Here is a 16560-nt window from a genome sequence, read left to right on the forward strand (position 1 = left end):
TGTTGAAGGTGTGGGGTCACTAGCTTGACATGGGCATTGGCTGTGGGCTCTGGCCCCCTCTGCTTATCTGACAGACAGAGCATCTCACCCTTAGCAGGGCTGGGAGACTGCTTTGGATCCTGGCCACTTGGTAGAGCTCATGGAAGTTGCTTTATCGACCCTTGTGCTTTACTGCTTTCCCTTGGGTGTGGTTATTTGATTTTATTTTGTCTCCCACTGGTGTGTTATCCACTGGTAGAAATGGAAGCTGTCCATGTCTGTGCTTGTGTGCAAAACTGAGCCCTCTGGGTTTGGACTGTTCCTGCTGGGCTTCATGTGCATGTCCAAAAGAAGCTGTTTGTGCTTTAGCCTTTGCACTGTAAGACTTCTTGGATCCTCTTTGCCAGGGGTGGGTAAGAGAAGGGCTTTACTGAGAGTCCAGACTAAGGGTTTTAAAAGGAGAAAAAAAAAAAAAGTGTAACAGTAAGATCTTCTGAAATGTTCATCTTGCCCTGAGGTCAGCCTGGTGTAGGAGCTGAAAGCATGTGCTGAAAGCGCGGGCTGTTGTGGGATAGAGGTGGAGTGAGAGCAGCCATGCCTTCTTGCTCTGTTTCTTCTAATGGAATTTATTGCTAGTAAAAAACAGCACAACTGACAGTCCTGAAGGCTTTGTAATCCCTGCAATAATTACTGACTGGATGGGGTCTGCTGTGAGCTCACCCCTGCTGCAGTCTCAGAGAAGCCCACATGTTTCTCAGCCTGTGTTTTAGGACAGCTGCTGACCTGAGCTCCTCACAGGCTGTCATGGTTGTACGGATGGATATTCCAGGGTTGCCTGTGACTGTGGAGTGGTCATGGAAAAATGAAGGTGATGAGTTTATTTTTGTGGGTAATGGCTTGGTGTCTGTTCCCTGGAAATCCACAGTTTGAGCTGTCATGTTCTTGTAGAGGTTTCAGCTGTGGCAGCGGTAGGTTCTTGCTCTCCAAAAACCATTGTGAACTTTGAAGCAGAGTCATGCACACATCCTGTGAGGACGTTTTCCTTGGAAGAAGGGAAAAATACTTCACTGATTGTCTGGAAAACCTGAGGAAGCCAAAAGTAGCTGTGACCCATCAGGACCCGTTCTGGAAATTCATGCACCCCTCTATGTGGTGGTGTTTTGACTGCTGTCTAAGAAAACCGGTGGACTTTTGAAAATGTAGCAGTTTACTTGTTTAATAGTGCCATCTGAAAATCTGTAATAGATCAGATTTCCTCTCAAGTTTAAAAGTTGGCTCTCAGTTGGCTTAGGCTTTGGGTCCAAATTCTACACACTCCGGTTGCATTTTTATGCACTTTTTTGAAACCACAAAGGGTTAGAAAGTTGCTTTAACATCATCTCAACTTTAAAATTTATGTTGTGGTCACATATATTGAAGAGCAGGGATTTGATGCAAGTGATCAAATATCTGGAGACTTACAATTGAGTTGTAAGAGTTAGAAATATTGCTTATTGGTAGTCTAGTTCTGGTTTGTTTGGGTTTTATTTCTTGTTTTTAAGAAGTGCTGAAACATTCTGGTCCACATTGCACAAATCCCAAATGTGAACATGAATAAAAACAAGACTTCTTGGAACTTGTGGAACTCATATGGGGCACAAATCCAGAGTATGGGTTTGTTTATTTGCATTCCAGTAGCTTGGAAAACTCAGGCCCTCCAAGTGATGGGAATTGGTAACACATTCTCCTGCTGGTTTCTGCTTTTTGGGCACCTCAGTGCCCAGAGTCTTGCAGCAAACAGGCCCTGCATGTGAACAAATGTTTTGCATACGTGAGCAAATGTGATAGATAGTGATGTGCTTAAAGCATGGAACCAGATCTCCTTCCTTCCTCCATGGAGATTCAGATACAGCTTCCGCTGTTCGCCTGGATGCAGGGGCTGCTTGTGCATGGTGCTTCTTCAAGATTATTCTTACTTTAAAAAGAAAAAAAAAACAAAAAAAAAAAAAAAAGGAAGGAAGGAATGGGTAAACATAACTATTTCTCTAGTAGGTATTTTCTAGGAATAGATCTGTCAGATCAAGCAGCATCTTGAATAGCGCTGAATAGGAGCTTCTGCAGTGGTCTGATGTATATGTGCAGCTGCTTTTCTTAGTTCTGGGAGGGGGCTGAATGTATGTGGCTGTGCACATTTCTTCCAGCATGATACAGGGCTTTTAGAAGTCTCTTATTAACCTGTGTTAACTGGGACAGCACACAGCAGCGTGCAGAGAGAAAAGCCTGGGCTGAAATTATATTTAGATGTACAGTGCAGAAGTTTGTTTGGGATAACTAATTTCTCTGTGGACCTGCTTTTGTTCAGAATGGAGCACTTCTGGTGCAGTGAGCTGAAGCTTTTCTTGCTTTTGAGTCAGTGCTCCCATATGCTGCAGAGGTGGCACCTGAGTGTGTCCAGCCTCTCTGCTGGTGGCAGTGCCACAGAGAAGCTGTGGCTGTCCCCAAGCCAGGGTTGTCTGACAGAAGATAAGCATGAAGAAGATCCATGGTGTCTTCCAGAAAGGGTGAAAAGTAGAGAAAATAGGTGCTAAGACCCAGCAGTCATTTTGGGGTAGTGCTCTGTCTTTAGGGCTCATACAGCACTGGGGAGTTGGAGCAGTTGACTTGGTACATTTGTTGAAAGAAGGCTGACAGATGACCCCCTCAGTAATGAGATCATATTCTTAATTCATGATATGTTTTCCCTCCCCTGACACTGATATCCACCTTTTCCCTTGTCCCATCCTCTCCATGGTTATGCTATTTTGTTTCTTTATTAGTTTTATGCTACTTCTGCTGCGATCAGTAAAATTAATGTAATACTGTCTTTGCAATCTGTTTTTTTTTTCTTATTCCTGAACTGTAACACAGTGGTATGAGATTGTTCGTTCTGCACAGGTTTTGTATCCACAAACATGTAAGGTTGTCTTAATTTTTTGTTTCAGTTCCTTGCATAAGTTTTGCTTTATACTTTTTTATCCATGTTACTTAAGATTTGTTTTGTTTTTTTTTTTGCCTTTCTTTTCTGAACTCATTTTTCTTTTCCCATTTTTGTTTCCTCCATCCAGTATCTGCAGATGAAATGGCCACTGCTTGATGTTCAGGCAGGGAGCCTTCAGAGTAGACAAGCCCTCAAGGATGCTAGGTCTCCATCTCCAGCACACATTGTTGTAAGTAAACACAGAAAGATGTTCTTCCTTTGTTTAAAAAAGAAAAAAAAGCATTTGACATTAATGGCAATGGTTGTCATCAGTTTTCCTTTACATGGACCAAAGGAGAAATACCCCAAAACAAAAAAAAAAAATCCCTAACAAGCCTGTGGTAAAAGGAGGGAATACTTTTGTTATCACTGGGCTGAAATTATGAAATTATCATACATGTGCCTTGCAGGAGATCAGGGAGTAAAAAATACTCTAAATTTACTCACTGCAGAATTATGTAGGGGCAGTGGAGTCCAGTCAGGCTGGTTTACACATCTGACAGTGTTGAAATGAAGAGAGTGAAGAGACTGTCTGGAAAGCTTAACCTTAAGAGTGCCTTAGAAAAATCAAAACCAAGCCTATTCCATGTCCTTTACCTAAAGAAATATTTTCTTATTGTGAAATCCTGGATGAGAGTTTGAGAGTTGGTCAGGATTTTTAGCTGGGTGAAGGCTCAAAAGAGCCAGGTTCAACAAAACACATGTTCCTTTGTGTTGTGGTGACTTCTCATTTAGTATAAACATTGTTATCAAATGTTTACTGCTACCTGCAAAATATAAACTCTCTTTATAATGAATAGTAATTAAAAAATACTGTTATTTATTAACTTCTGACTTAAATTTTCAATTCTTGGTTAATTTTTCTTGTGCTTCTGTTGTGAAAATAATGTTGAGTTTGCAATGTTCAGTACAAATTTACATGAAAGTGGTTTGGGGATTTATTTTACTTTCTAAAATAGCACCCATAGAGATCTAGAAGGAAATGGTTTGTTTATGTGGTGATTTGCAAGAGCAGAGATATGCAATGGTTCATCCTCACCCACAGCCAGTGTCAGTGCCATTTATTGTTAAAGAGCATCTTAGCTCTGACTATTCATCTGGGACATTTACCTCTGGAGAGAATGGCACGTACTGGGTTAGAATATTTCTTCCAAAAATAATTCATCATCAAGTTTAATGTGATTTTTTTAAAAAACTTTTTTACAACCATTGGATGATAAGGTAAATGCCAGGAAAAGAAACTGCTCATTCTTTACTTTCTGCTCTATAGTCTAGAGCTGACACAGCTGGTAGATCATCCAAGGCACACATTGGTTTTTCTAGAAATCTCTAATCATACTAAACATTTTGAGGTGTTTCTTTTTCCACTGTTGTCTCTTTAAACCGAGAATTGTCAGCTCATTGTGATGAGTGTCATAGTTCTTTATCCAAAGGAAAAATTATTTCCTATATTTTAGAATCCATAGCTTCTAAACCATCATTCAAATCATCAGAGAGCAATTGGAACAAGACTGGTATCTGCCCAGTTGATATCTAGTGCTGGCTGCTTCACTTTTCCAGAATTACTTTGCTTTTCCTTCCTGTCCACTTGGGCTGTCACTGGAGGAAGAGATCAAAGAAAAGATGTCTGGCTGGTTAATCAGAAATCTACAGTCGTCAAAACCTGCCATCATCTCACTCCTAATAAGAAATGAGCTAGAGAAACTTTCCTATTTTAATTCTTTTCTTTTTACTGCTGTGCCGGAGGACTGACACAGGGTGGGAATGCTCCCGTGGCTCTGGCATGGTAGAGTGGTGTCAGGCTCCTAGGAGGTGATGGAGAAGGAGCAAGAGGCTTCTCCTGGGTAGGGCAGCTGGGGAGGGCAGGATGAGTTTGGTTGGGATCACCTGAGCTTCCCAGTGCTGAGCATCCAGTGTCCCTGAGCCTCCTGGCCTGCAGGAGAGCAGACACTTGCCTTTAAAAGCCAAAGCAGCCTGTGGTGCTCAGGGGTTTGACTGGGGTCTCAGCTCCCCCCTGCCTCTCTCCAGCCCTTCCACCCAGGTGTGGGCGAGGTCAACCTAAGTGGTCAACAAAATATACAAAAAGGGTTCAAAAATCACAATCATTTTGGAAAACGAAGCGAAACCTGCTTCCAGGGAGGCTGAGGTTGATCTGCTTTGTGTTTTGACCATTTATGGGGTTCTTATGGATCTCTTTAAAAGCTGTTTCACTCTGCTATTCAATAAAAAGCATATTTACCATAGCAACCACTTAGGCCATGAGGAACATATACTACCTCCGAGATGGAGGCCACCTTCCCAAAGAGCCACAGCTGGCATTTGTAATATGATCTTTTGTGCTACTTACAATGTTGGAGGGAGGGAGGGAGGGGGGAGAGCAGTGGGTTTTTGGGAGGGGGGGAGGTTCTGCAAGGTTTAATGTTTATTTCTAGCAGCAAACTGTTTTGCCTTGTTCTGTTAAAATATATAAATAAGGGGCAGCTTTTCCCACCCTTTTTCCTGGCACCGACCCCAGGCCACATTAATTTTGTGGAGTGAAAATGGGTTTTTTTTTTTGGTAAATAAAGTTAGAGCGGGTAATGGCATTTGGGGGAGATAAAGTGGCTGCAGATGCCAGTTGGCCTGGGATGTGTCAGGCATTTCTGGTGTCCCCATTGCTGCTGCTGTGCCTGCCCACAGCACCTGGGACCTGGCTGCTCTTGCACAGGGCTCTATATCCACTTCTGTCTGCATTTCTGAAAACACAGTTAATCTTTTTGTGGAACAGTGATGGGTATTTCGTGGGCATCCTGATGTTTCTGTACAAGTGTAACATGTAGGGATAGAAACTGGTTCTCTACCCTGGTTGCTCTGTCTAGTCTACCCATCAAGTGTACCCATGCCAGTTTTTCATCTTCAAATCAGTTGGGCTGCCCTGAAGATCTGTAGGAAAATTCTAACACCTGCAAATCACTTCTTATCTATCCCTTATCTCTGAAATCAGGATTTGAGGCTAATCTTCATAGCTGGATTACAAAGAGAGGAAAGGAGAGTGTGGTGGCTTGGGTTTCCCTCCCTCTTTTTATTTCCTTTTTTTTTTTCTTTCTTTCCCACTTTCTTTTTTTTCTCTTCCCCCCCACCTTTTTTTTTTTACCCTTCCTTTTTTCTTTTTTTTGTCTTCCTTTTTTTAACAGTCTTTCTTCTCAGTGCTGGTGACAGCCACCAGCTCTGTGTCAGTTTTTACTCCCAGCTCCAATGAAACTCCCCATAGGAGTTCAGCTTAATGACTCAAGGCTGCATAACATGGCCGTCTCTAATGTCTAAAGTAAAATCTGTTCTATTTGTCAGCCATCCTCCTTTCAGATTTGTTTAAGAACATTAAGTTAAGACTACAAAAATTGAAGCAAAAGACCAGCATGAATAATTTGGCTGGATTGCTGTCCCCAGTGCCGAGGGCTGGGTTAATTCTGCTTTTTCATGGTGCTTGAGAGAGTCTCCAAGGTCCATAATGAGAAACAGAATATTTAACTGAAATTATGTTCAGTATGTCTTGAGGAAGGTACAGCATGAGGCTCCATTTAAGACGAGTGCATTTATTTACATTTAGGTGCTTCACTCATCTGGTAAGACTTTTTGCATCTTGCTCTGGCACAGTCATGCTGCTTATCTGTGTCCAAAGGTGAAAGAAAACTGGGGCAAAAATTGTTTTAATAGTATGTTATTAAGCTTGCTGCTTGCTAGGTCAGAATTTTGAATTCAGCCTGCAGATAGTACTATTATGAGGCTGGGATATTTTTAAAGTGCTTTTTGTGGCTATTTCCCCTCTTTTTTTCTGACCTTTGATTTCATTGAAGGTATTAAGATTTTGTGAAACAGTCTTAGCAGGATGTTTTGCGTGTAAAGCAGACCTCAGCTTGCTCTCAGGGGGTAGGGTGCCAGCTGTCCTGAAGTCCCATGGTCAGTGTGCACCTGATTTGATCCCCATGTGTGCTGCCAGCAGGGTGATAAGGATGGGAGACGGGTGATGTAGGAGTGGGAATCTCACATGAACATTTTCTGTTGCAGCCTGGACAGGAAGGTGAAGATGAGCAAGGTATGTCTGTGTGAGGATCTCTGAAATCTGCTCACTGCAGAAAGCAAGCTCTTTTAAAACCTTTTATATCTGTGTGCATTCATACAGCTTAAGGAGAAAACCAGTGCTGTTCTTCCCTGTTCTCTGCAAAGTAAATACTCAGATTCAGCCTGTTTTGGGCAGGAGTGTGGGTGAAAGACCGGTCCTGGGATCCTGCCTCCTGCAGGCTGTGCAAAGACTTGCTTTTAGCATCCTTACTACTTGTCAAAAACATTCAGAAGGCAAGATGATGGTGTCTTGGTACAATATATTCCTTATAAAACACTAAGGGGTTTAAAAAATTCCTGCATTTTGAAGTAAATGTCAGTGCTAACCTCGGGGGGAGGACTTCCAGTACTTTTTGGCCTAATATGTAAGGAACACAGCCATATAGTAGACTGAATCACCAAAAACAAAGAATCACTGTGCAGTAGTGTATCTAATTTTTTTCTTCTTTTTTTTTTAAAGTAAAAATGTTTTTTCAAAACATAATGTGAGAAGGAAAACTGAAGGCAAAACCATCTGAAACGTACTGACTGTTCTCAGCCTCTTCAAATGAGCATGGACTGTGGGCATCTGGGACCTTTGGGTGGTTTGGAGAGATCAGGAGTTTTTTTTCCCAGAGCAACTGGAGTTGAAGTCTGCCCTGCCTGTTCCCTAATTTTTTTGTCTAATGTAGTTTGTAGTTCTGCATTTTAAAGAAAAAACAAATACCTACTAGTAACAATTAGTTTTATTTTAGGCAGATTTTAAAATGCACCTTCAGTGTAGGCTGGAAGTGGGGTGCATCCAGACATACATGTGTCCTGTATGTGTGGAGCCATCTGGATCCATAATCTTGTAACTTCCACTCACAGTGCTCTGAGAGGGCTTTTAAAGCTCTTGCTTTGTTTGTCTTTAATGTTTTGGTGTAGGGAGGCTGTTCTTACTCGGCAGTAACTTCTTGAGATGTTCGTGGATTGCAGGCTGACCGCAGGATGACAGGACACCCTCTTCTGTCCCTAGGGATCTGCAGGGTGATCAGGAGCACAGTGGTGTTGTGGGGGGAAGGACTTGGCTGGGCATCACTGATGTCAGTGCCTGGTGTTGAGAGGGACACGTTGTGGGCAGGAGGAGAGGGCTGTGTCTGAGCTGTCCTGGCGCCCAGTCTGTCCATCCCTGATGGCTGGTAGGTCACGGACCCAGCACGCAGATCCCTGAGACTCACACTGCAGAAATACCCACGCAGACTTAATTGGAAAGCTCCTTTAGTGACTCTCTCCTTTTTAAATACTCTATACTTTATTTGGCTAATTGCTTTGGCAATTGCAAAGTAAATAAAATGTTTCATTAATACATGCCCAAAAGTATGCAAACGTCTTGTTCTGAATTTTTGGAGCTTCTTGGAATTAAGCCACAGAACAAATTAAGCTTGCTGAGAATTTTGTGGCTGAATCTTTCACCACTAATTCCTTTTGATTTTTTTGTTGTGTTTGAAGAAATGCTGTGTACAAACCAGAATGTTTGGGGCTAAGTATAGAATTCACCTACCGGCAGCCCAATAAAATTGTTTTGGATGGGTTCCTATAAAACACACCCATTATATTCAGTACCCATGAAATATGAATGGAAACCTAGTGCTTGGTTTGTGTAGACAACAGAAGAAATTTGGGCTCCTTGAAAGTAATTCACTTGGTAATTCGATATGTTTGTGAAATAGTCCAGACTTTAGGGGACTGCTTCGTGGCCTTGTGTTTACTCTGTAGCACAATGTCCATCCTCTACAGCCCTCCTTTCAGTACTGGTGGGAACTCCTCTGCTGTAATGCTGAGACTGGGGAAATGTGCAGGCTTGTACCTCTTACTGTGAAGTGAGCAGGAATTTAATGCTTCTGCAAACATCAGTCAGCACTAAAGTACCTTCAGAAGACACCTTGGGGCTGGATTGGCAGCTGGGATGAATTGTCACGCTTGGTTATAGTCAGGAGATCTGTGAGTAGTTCCAAGAACTCTGAAGTATTTGAATGCTGGGATATTTCAGCTGTGAATAAATGCTGTAAAATGTATAGTACTGCCAACCCCAATTGTTCTAGGATCATGAGTCAGGCCTCAAAAGATCATGGGGATTTGTGGGGTGGGGGGTTGTGTCTTGTTTTTGTTTGTTTTCTGTTTCTTAAATAATACATTTTGTATTCTCTTTATTTGTTCTGTTTCCTGAGCCTGCAGGGTATACTCTGCTCAATCTCAAAGTTTTCTCTATAGCAGCTTGTGAGCTTGCTGTGTGCTGTAAGCAGAGTCTGAGGTTCTTCCCTAAACACTCGACTTCAAGGCTACCATGCCTTGAAAAACAGCAACTACTGCTCGACTGGCTGTAAAATTCTAGGAGTTAGCAACCCTAAGTGTTGCTCCAGGAAAAGGCAGCTGAGTAGGGTGTTAGGATAGGCTTGGCTCAATCAAACCCTCATCTGTTGAGCATCCATTTCTTGTGAACCATCTGGTTGACTTTGGGAGGAGAACCTGGTCCTTGGTGCTGGCAAAGGCTCTGGCTTTTGAGTGCTGGGGTGGCTTACCTTGTGATGGATGGCTGCAACATTTCCAGGCAGGGTCAGGCTTCTCTAACATCACTAGGGATGGCTCAGCAGGTCCTCCTGAAGTAGCTGTGGATATTGCAGTGCACCAACAGCAGTTTTGGTTTCCTGAAGAGGCTATGCAGTCTTGCATATAAGTTGGAGCCTTGAGATTTGACATTTTGGTTTGTTATGGCACACCAAAGTATATCTCTCTCTGACATATCTGAGTATTGAAGCTCTCTGGGTGAAGAGGAAGCAAGACAAAAGCTTGCTCATCACATCATCTTAAGAGCGATGTAGCCGTGCTGCCTTCAGTGTGGTTGGAAGCACATCTACTGCAGGATTCCTTTCTTGTATCTTGTAAAATAAGCCCTTATGTCCTTAATATGACACAAATAGGATACCTACATTCTGGCCATTTTTGACTAGTTAGTCTGGGCTACAATAAACCTGCAGAGAACAACATTTTGAGAAACCTACACCAGAAAGATGGTTTGGAAGGGTATTTCAGCACAGAGGAGCGCAAGCTGCATTTTGAATTCAATCACATGGCAGTTTGTTATGCTGAAGCATGCATGTTAAATGAACTTCTAGGGACTTGTATGGGCCTACAATTAAATACCAGCAGGCTATCAGCTCTCCAGCAGAAGAGTGGCTGTGCCAGGCGGAGCGGGGAGGACGCAGACGGTCGGTCCCCGGGGCCCCGGGCGGGCGCGAGGGCTGCAGCAGCAGCAGCTCGGCCTTGGCAGCGGCCGAGGAGCCGCAGCAGCGCCGGGTGATGCTGCAGAGCCAGATGGGTGAGCCTGTCAGATCAAAGTTGATGTGTGCCGAGGGTGGCAGACTTGGCAGGGCTGCTCGCCGCAGGTCCTCCTCCCCGCGCACCCTGTCTGCAGCTGAAGTTTGTGGCTGGATTCAATCTGGAGCTTAGAGAAGTAGGTACTGAATAATGCAGCCTCCTCTGGAGCCAGAGCCTGTGCTGACTGGAGCAGGAGCAGCCATCATGCATAGAGCAGAAGGTTTAATGGGTATGATATGGCCCTGGCACTTAATTTTCTCCAATTTTCTAGAACCACAGTCTTCCCTTACCAGTCCAGCTTTGGGCTTGTTGAGGCAGAATGGAAAAGCCCAGATACCCAGTGGAAGTGGCTGTCTCAGAATAACTATTCCTCATTATCTCTCCATGCGGCCACTCTCATTCAGCAGTAAGAGGTCCTTTGTGTGGTTTAGCTTAATCCGCTTTGGAAACGGATTAAGCTAAATCTCACAAAGGAACTCTTAGTGCTGAATAACAGTGTCCACACGGAAAGATAATTCGAAATAGTTGTTCTGCATTTTTCAATTCACACTTGAGCACAAAAACTTTCCCGTGCAGATGAGCCTACTTGAATAGGAACCACCTATTTTCTGTCTAAACAAGGTCTGTGTGCTGTGTCCAGGTGCTATAGTAAAGTAAACAACACATATTTTTCATTAAAAAGAAAGGAAGGAAACTGGCATTGCTGGGCTCAGGACCATTTTTTTGCCAATTTGCTTGAGGATTATTGCTTTTCTCACCAGTTCATGTGGTTTGGGATTAGATTATTCATGGGATGCTTTACTTTCTGGAATGTGTAGACATTTCTACTCTCTCTTGTGAAAGAAACTGGAGTTGCCTTGTAAGCCACTGCATAAAGAGAAGGAAGGATGCTTTCTGCTCTGCCCTATGCAGACCTGTTTGACAAGAGGCAGACCCATTTTGGAAAGCCCTTGGGAAATTAGAGATGTTACAAATAACAAGGAGTGATTCCTTTGTAAAACAAGCTCTCACCCCAAATGTCTCCCCAAGCAGTGTTCTGTGCCTATTTTCACAAAAGGAAGCTAGAAATAAGTTGTCAGACAGATTTTGGGTTTGGATATGCAGTGGGCTGGTGACAGGGATTGGGTTCCAGGGGAACTTACTTGGAAGCTTTGCTTATATCTAACAGATACCTGTGAGTAAAGTCATTGAGAACTTTACCCAGGTGGGGAAGCATTGCTTACTCCTCTGTTTCACTGGTCTGGCCAGAACAGATGCTAAGTAACTTTCCCTAGTTGATTTTGAGAAACAGGTGATCTTCATATCTGGATTTTAGAGGTAAGCAAAAAAGCCTGTAGCCCCACAGGAAAGCTAAAAAAAATAAAAAAAAAAAAAAATAAAAAAAACCAAAAAAAAAACCAAAACAAAAACAAACCAAAACAACCCAGAAACTGAAGTAGTTTTGGAAATCTAAACCTAAAATCCTTACATCTTATCAGACCTTAGGGGAAAGTTACTTTTGGTGTCATTTAGGTCCTTGTGTCATATGTACCTTACACCTCATGTCTTGGAATTAGAAAATTTGGGGGAGCTGGACCAACCCTTCCTCTACCTTGGCTGGCAGTAGCCATGCACCCAGGTCCCCATCTTACAGGAATGATATGTGCAAAATGAGGGATAGGCTGGTCAGGGACATGCATGGTTTGAACACATATGTTTGTGTGCTTACACGATGAAGGGTGTTTTCTGACTAACCTCCCTGATGGAAGTAAGAAGTAAGCAAGTTTTAGGGTTTGGTTTGGAGATTTTTTTTAAAGTTTTTTCCTCCAACTTTATCCTTCTACCTTCTTGGTACAGATTAAGGACCTCATGGTGACCCTGGGCCCTGCAGTGCAGGCCTGCAGAAAGAGTTTGCAGTTTCCTAGGAGAGGCGAGTGGTTCTTTAACATGCATTTTTCCTTTTGGCACGACTCAAAGACTTCTCAACTGCTATTACTGTGGAAACTAGCTTCCCCTTCCTTTTTACTCTTTAGGCCTTGATTCAAGAAATCATTAAACATGCGTTGATGTCCATCGGTGTTCAGGACAACACTTAAGCATGTGCTCAAAGTGCTGTCTTGTGTAGTGATGCTTTTCTGCATTGAGGTGCTTGAAATTAGCATTTATATGAAATAAAGTCCCTTCCTGAGAGACAGTTGTGGCCTCTGCCTGTCCCCCAGCTACTGAAGAGAAAGAGGGGGAGAAGGAATAGTGCGACCTGAACCCTTCTCCCCTGGAGCTTGTCCTTGTGCTGACATATTTCTTCCCAGATTCTGTAGGAGGAGTAGTAGAAGCAAAGTAGAAGAAGGATTTTGGTCTCTTGATGCTCATCTGCCCACTGGGAAATGAACAAAATCAGAACACGGTCTCCTTCCCTGGCTGAAAGAATAGTGTCTGGGAAAGGAAAGAAAACAAAAAGAAGTTGCCCTAATCTGTGCCTGCAGAGCTCTGCAATGTCAGTATTGAGTGCTGTGGGCATGTGACTGCCCTGTAATAAAGAAATGATGTTTTATGGAGGAAAGCAGAATGAAGAGACCTGAAAGCCACCAGACTTTCTTACTATGCACTTATGGCTCCTACCAAGCAGCTGCATGGAAGCCATATCATTAGAAAACCCCAAATGTCTGCAGTGAAGCTTTCTCTGGCAGCAGAACTTCTGTCACTGCATGTTGGGCATGTCTATGTGGTTAATTAATATTAAGTAAGCAAGAGTTTGAATTGCTAAAGCCATAACTGCTCCACATTGACTCCTCATGTCCATGCTTTTCAGGCATGTCCAGCTCTTTGGACGGAAGTCATCTACTGGACATGAAATAACCTGCTCCTTATTAAAGGGCTGTGATGGCCAGGACGGGTTACTTTGGGATAAGCTGCGCTGTGAATCTGAGGCAATGCTGGTTGCTCCACAATTGCTGCCCGAGGGGTAAGCGTGAGGCAGCAGCTGCCATTTGGGCTGAAGGTGTCTAGCATGTGGCTGGGCAGTTAGAGAGGTGCTGTAAGGCCTTGCTGGGCTCACCCTGCAGTGACTTGTTCTGCTTGTCATGCCCGGGGCATGTCCAGGGAGCGTCCGCTCACACCGGAGATGGATTGTTAAACTCCATTCCTGCACAGGCAACCTTGGGCACCTCAGGTCACTGCACTGAGGAATTGTGGGGTGAGTTAACAGTGAGAAAGTATGAGGGAGCAGTCACAGCACTGGTGGTGGTAGAGCGATACAGCCAAAGAGCTGGTGCCATGTTCTTGTCTGGCCAACTCAATCTGCTCCATGCCTGGGTGCCCAGCTGGGCTTTTGACTCTTGAAATAAAACATCACCCTGCTCCTGTTTGCTGGTGGTTGGACTGGGGGCCTTAGTCTGGGGTTGGAAAAATAGGTACCCTTCCCTTCCCAAGTGCCATTTAAGCGTGGTAGTGCCTTTTCCCTGTGGACACAGTTTCATTGATGTGACTGTGTAATGAGCAGGTCAAAGCGCTTGGTGCAAATGAAAGATAATTTCACTATCATTTTACTGTTACCTGTATCTAGGAAGATGTAGTAGACAAGGAACTGTCAGAAAAGCAGATTGTTGTCACTGCCTCAGACTGCCCAAATCCAGGGGAGATGGGGCTGTGCAGTGCCCACAGCAGCAGTTGGGTTGCTGTACGTGTGTGCTGTGATGGGCACCGTATGCTCACGTCCCTTTCCCAGGAAGGTAACGTGTTCTGCATATCAGATCATGGCAAAGCTGGAAGCGATGTACAGCTCCCCTGAGTCTGAGTTCACAGTCCAGACTGGTAGGCTAGCCTGTCTTTGACATGCATATTTAATGCTATAGTTGTCTTTGCATATTTTGCTGGAGGGGACTAAAGGCAAAAAAAACCAAACCAAACCCGGTTGCTCACCTGTCCTTCAGCACAGGTGAGCTTTGCACTTTTTCCCTTGGACATCTGTGAGACATTTAAAAGAGCATCATGGGTTCCTGACATCAAAGAGTTAATAGCAGTGAGTGGGTACAATAGCTCATTAGGACTTAAACGTGGGCTGCAAACTCAGAAATCTTGATAATTTTGGTCTATAAGGACACTGAACTTTCAACCCTAGTTCAGCAATAATAAATGCCTGTTAAGTAAGGCTTCCTTTTATGAAGAGAGGGTGGATGGATGCATTTCAATGGGCTTTAAAAGTCTTGCTACTCATTTCAGCGTCTGCTGGCCGAATGCATCCGGGCATGGGAAGGCATTTCAAGATCTGCACAGAAAGCACTTTGAAGTATAACCTTTGTGAGCATCTTAGCTAAACCTGACTGCAGTTGGAAGCAGCACTTTATCTATTTATTTATTGGGGAAGTATTTTTCTTTCAAAGTTGCTTAAAAAAAGCAAAAACAAAAAGCCAAACCAAAAATAAACCTGTGAGCAATTAAATGAAAATGCAGTTTTGAAACTTTGACCTAAAGTGAAAGGTGATGGTTTACGTTTGCTTTTCTTGTGGAAGTTTTCATAACCAAATATATCAGTGCTGATTTTTAAAAGCGAGGAAGGTGAAGCTGTGCTTTGGGATAGTGCTCAGGGAGCTGCTCAGGCTGACAGCCCTGCCACCTTGGAGAAGAGGGGCTTGGGAATGTAGCCATCCTCTAGCCCATGGTAGCTGTGCCCAGAGGAATCCCAGTGAGGAGCTCAAAAATCTTTTAACAGCCCAATTGTTTACCTGTAGAAGGTTCCATTATGGGGACTGAGATCCAAAACAACTCTCAGAGTGGCTGCAAGTTCCCACTTCATAAGTTGCAATCTTCCTTGCCTTGAATTCGCAGGTCTTCACACAGGCTTCTGCTGAGGTCCTACACGAGAGCTGAAGTTGTGTGTGTGTGTGTGTGTGTGTGTTTTACCTCGCCTCTCGGAGAGCACGAGGGAGACCTCCGTGAAGAGAGTGACAGGGTTTGATATAAACCAGCAGGACTGCATTGCTGCCATTATTCGACAGTAAAGCCTTTCACAATGCCATATGCTGTGCATTCCAGCGCAGCAGCCGAGGGTGTGATATAGTTAAAGCACACTCGGCAAACAGGAAACGCTGGTGACCGCTGTGTGTGCTTTTCATGGAGATAAAGTATTGAGAGCGTAACGAAGGGGAAAAAAAAGTGCTGGGAATGGGGGGAGAGGACGGCAGGGTGAAGGAGAGGGATGTATTTTGGGCCGGTCATTATGAAAACACAGGCAGGAAATGCAGCGGAGAAAACACTGCTTTGCTCCAAGATGTTTGTTTTACTCCATTACATGTATTTTCTAGTCTGCTGCTGGGTAGTGAGAGTGGATGTGCGTGGTTTGTTTTTTTTTTCAGGGTGTTTTTATTTTTTCCTTTTTTTTTTTTTTTGTTTGTTTGTTTTGGTTTTTTTTTTTAACTAACTTTCTTTTATTTTTCAAGTTTCTGCCACTCTGGCTTAGTATCCAACTCCCTTCCCCTCTACCCTCCCCTGGTTAATAATGAAAGGCTATTTTAAGAGACTGGAGTTCAGTTACAGATATTTCATACTCCAGGAAAATGTGGACAGTGGTGTTTAACCTAAGCAGAGTTATTTTCCTGGGCAATGGCTCTGCAAAAGGCATTGCAAAGCCTCCTCAGAGTTAGGAAGTTGCTGTTGCAGGGCAGGGAGGAAGGCAGGGGGATGGGACCAACAGGTCCTCAGATGGGGAGAGCTCTGAATCATAAACACACCATAGCTTTAATAAAATAAATGAAGTGGAGCCTTTTCAGACGAGGGCAGACTGTATTGGGGCAAGCCAGGCTTTTAACGTTGGGAGTGAAAATTGACAGGCTGAGAACTGGGACATAAACAAAAATGTCAGGCCCTGGGAGTCTTGTTCACTGGACAATGTCTCAATTGTTTCAGTGATTTTTCGCAGGCAGCAGGGGATAGTGGGAGATTTAACTCTTTACTGGCCGTGTAGGAGCTGGAGGTGCTTACAGAGTGAAGAAGTGGCAGAGAAGAGCATTTTTGTTTGGAAATGATTAAGCATGTCAGTGGGTGATAAGGGAAGGTCACACTGTTCTCTGCATACTTGTCTGCTGTTAAAGTTGGGCTTTACACTTCCCTAATTTTATTTAGGTTTTGCTCCCTGCTTGGAAAAGCATTTTTGGGGTTTTTTCCCCCCCTTCTAATGC

General features: G+C 43.6%; 1 protein-coding gene across 16 annotated transcripts in view; it reads left to right on the plus strand.

Annotated features, from left to right (window-relative positions):
* TCF7L2 (transcription factor 7 like 2) overlaps positions 1–16560 on the plus strand; it is a 170593-nt gene that overhangs the window by 57387 nt on the left and 96646 nt on the right. For 13 of the 16 annotated variants that reach the window (XM_066554129.1, XM_066554133.1, XM_066554131.1 and 10 more), the window contains exon 4: positions 3063–3164. The exons of the other annotated variants lie outside the window; for them this stretch is intronic. In XM_066554129.1, coding sequence (XP_066410226.1) covers positions 3063–3164 — 102 coding nt within the window. The remainder of the gene's footprint in view (positions 1–3062; positions 3165–16560) is intronic. 16 annotated transcript variants of the gene reach the window in all.

The sequence above is a fragment of the Molothrus aeneus genome, chromosome 8, assembly GCF_037042795.1.
Source record: "Molothrus aeneus isolate 106 chromosome 8, BPBGC_Maene_1.0, whole genome shotgun sequence".
NCBI classification, from domain to species: domain Eukaryota; kingdom Metazoa; phylum Chordata; class Aves; order Passeriformes; family Icteridae; genus Molothrus; species Molothrus aeneus.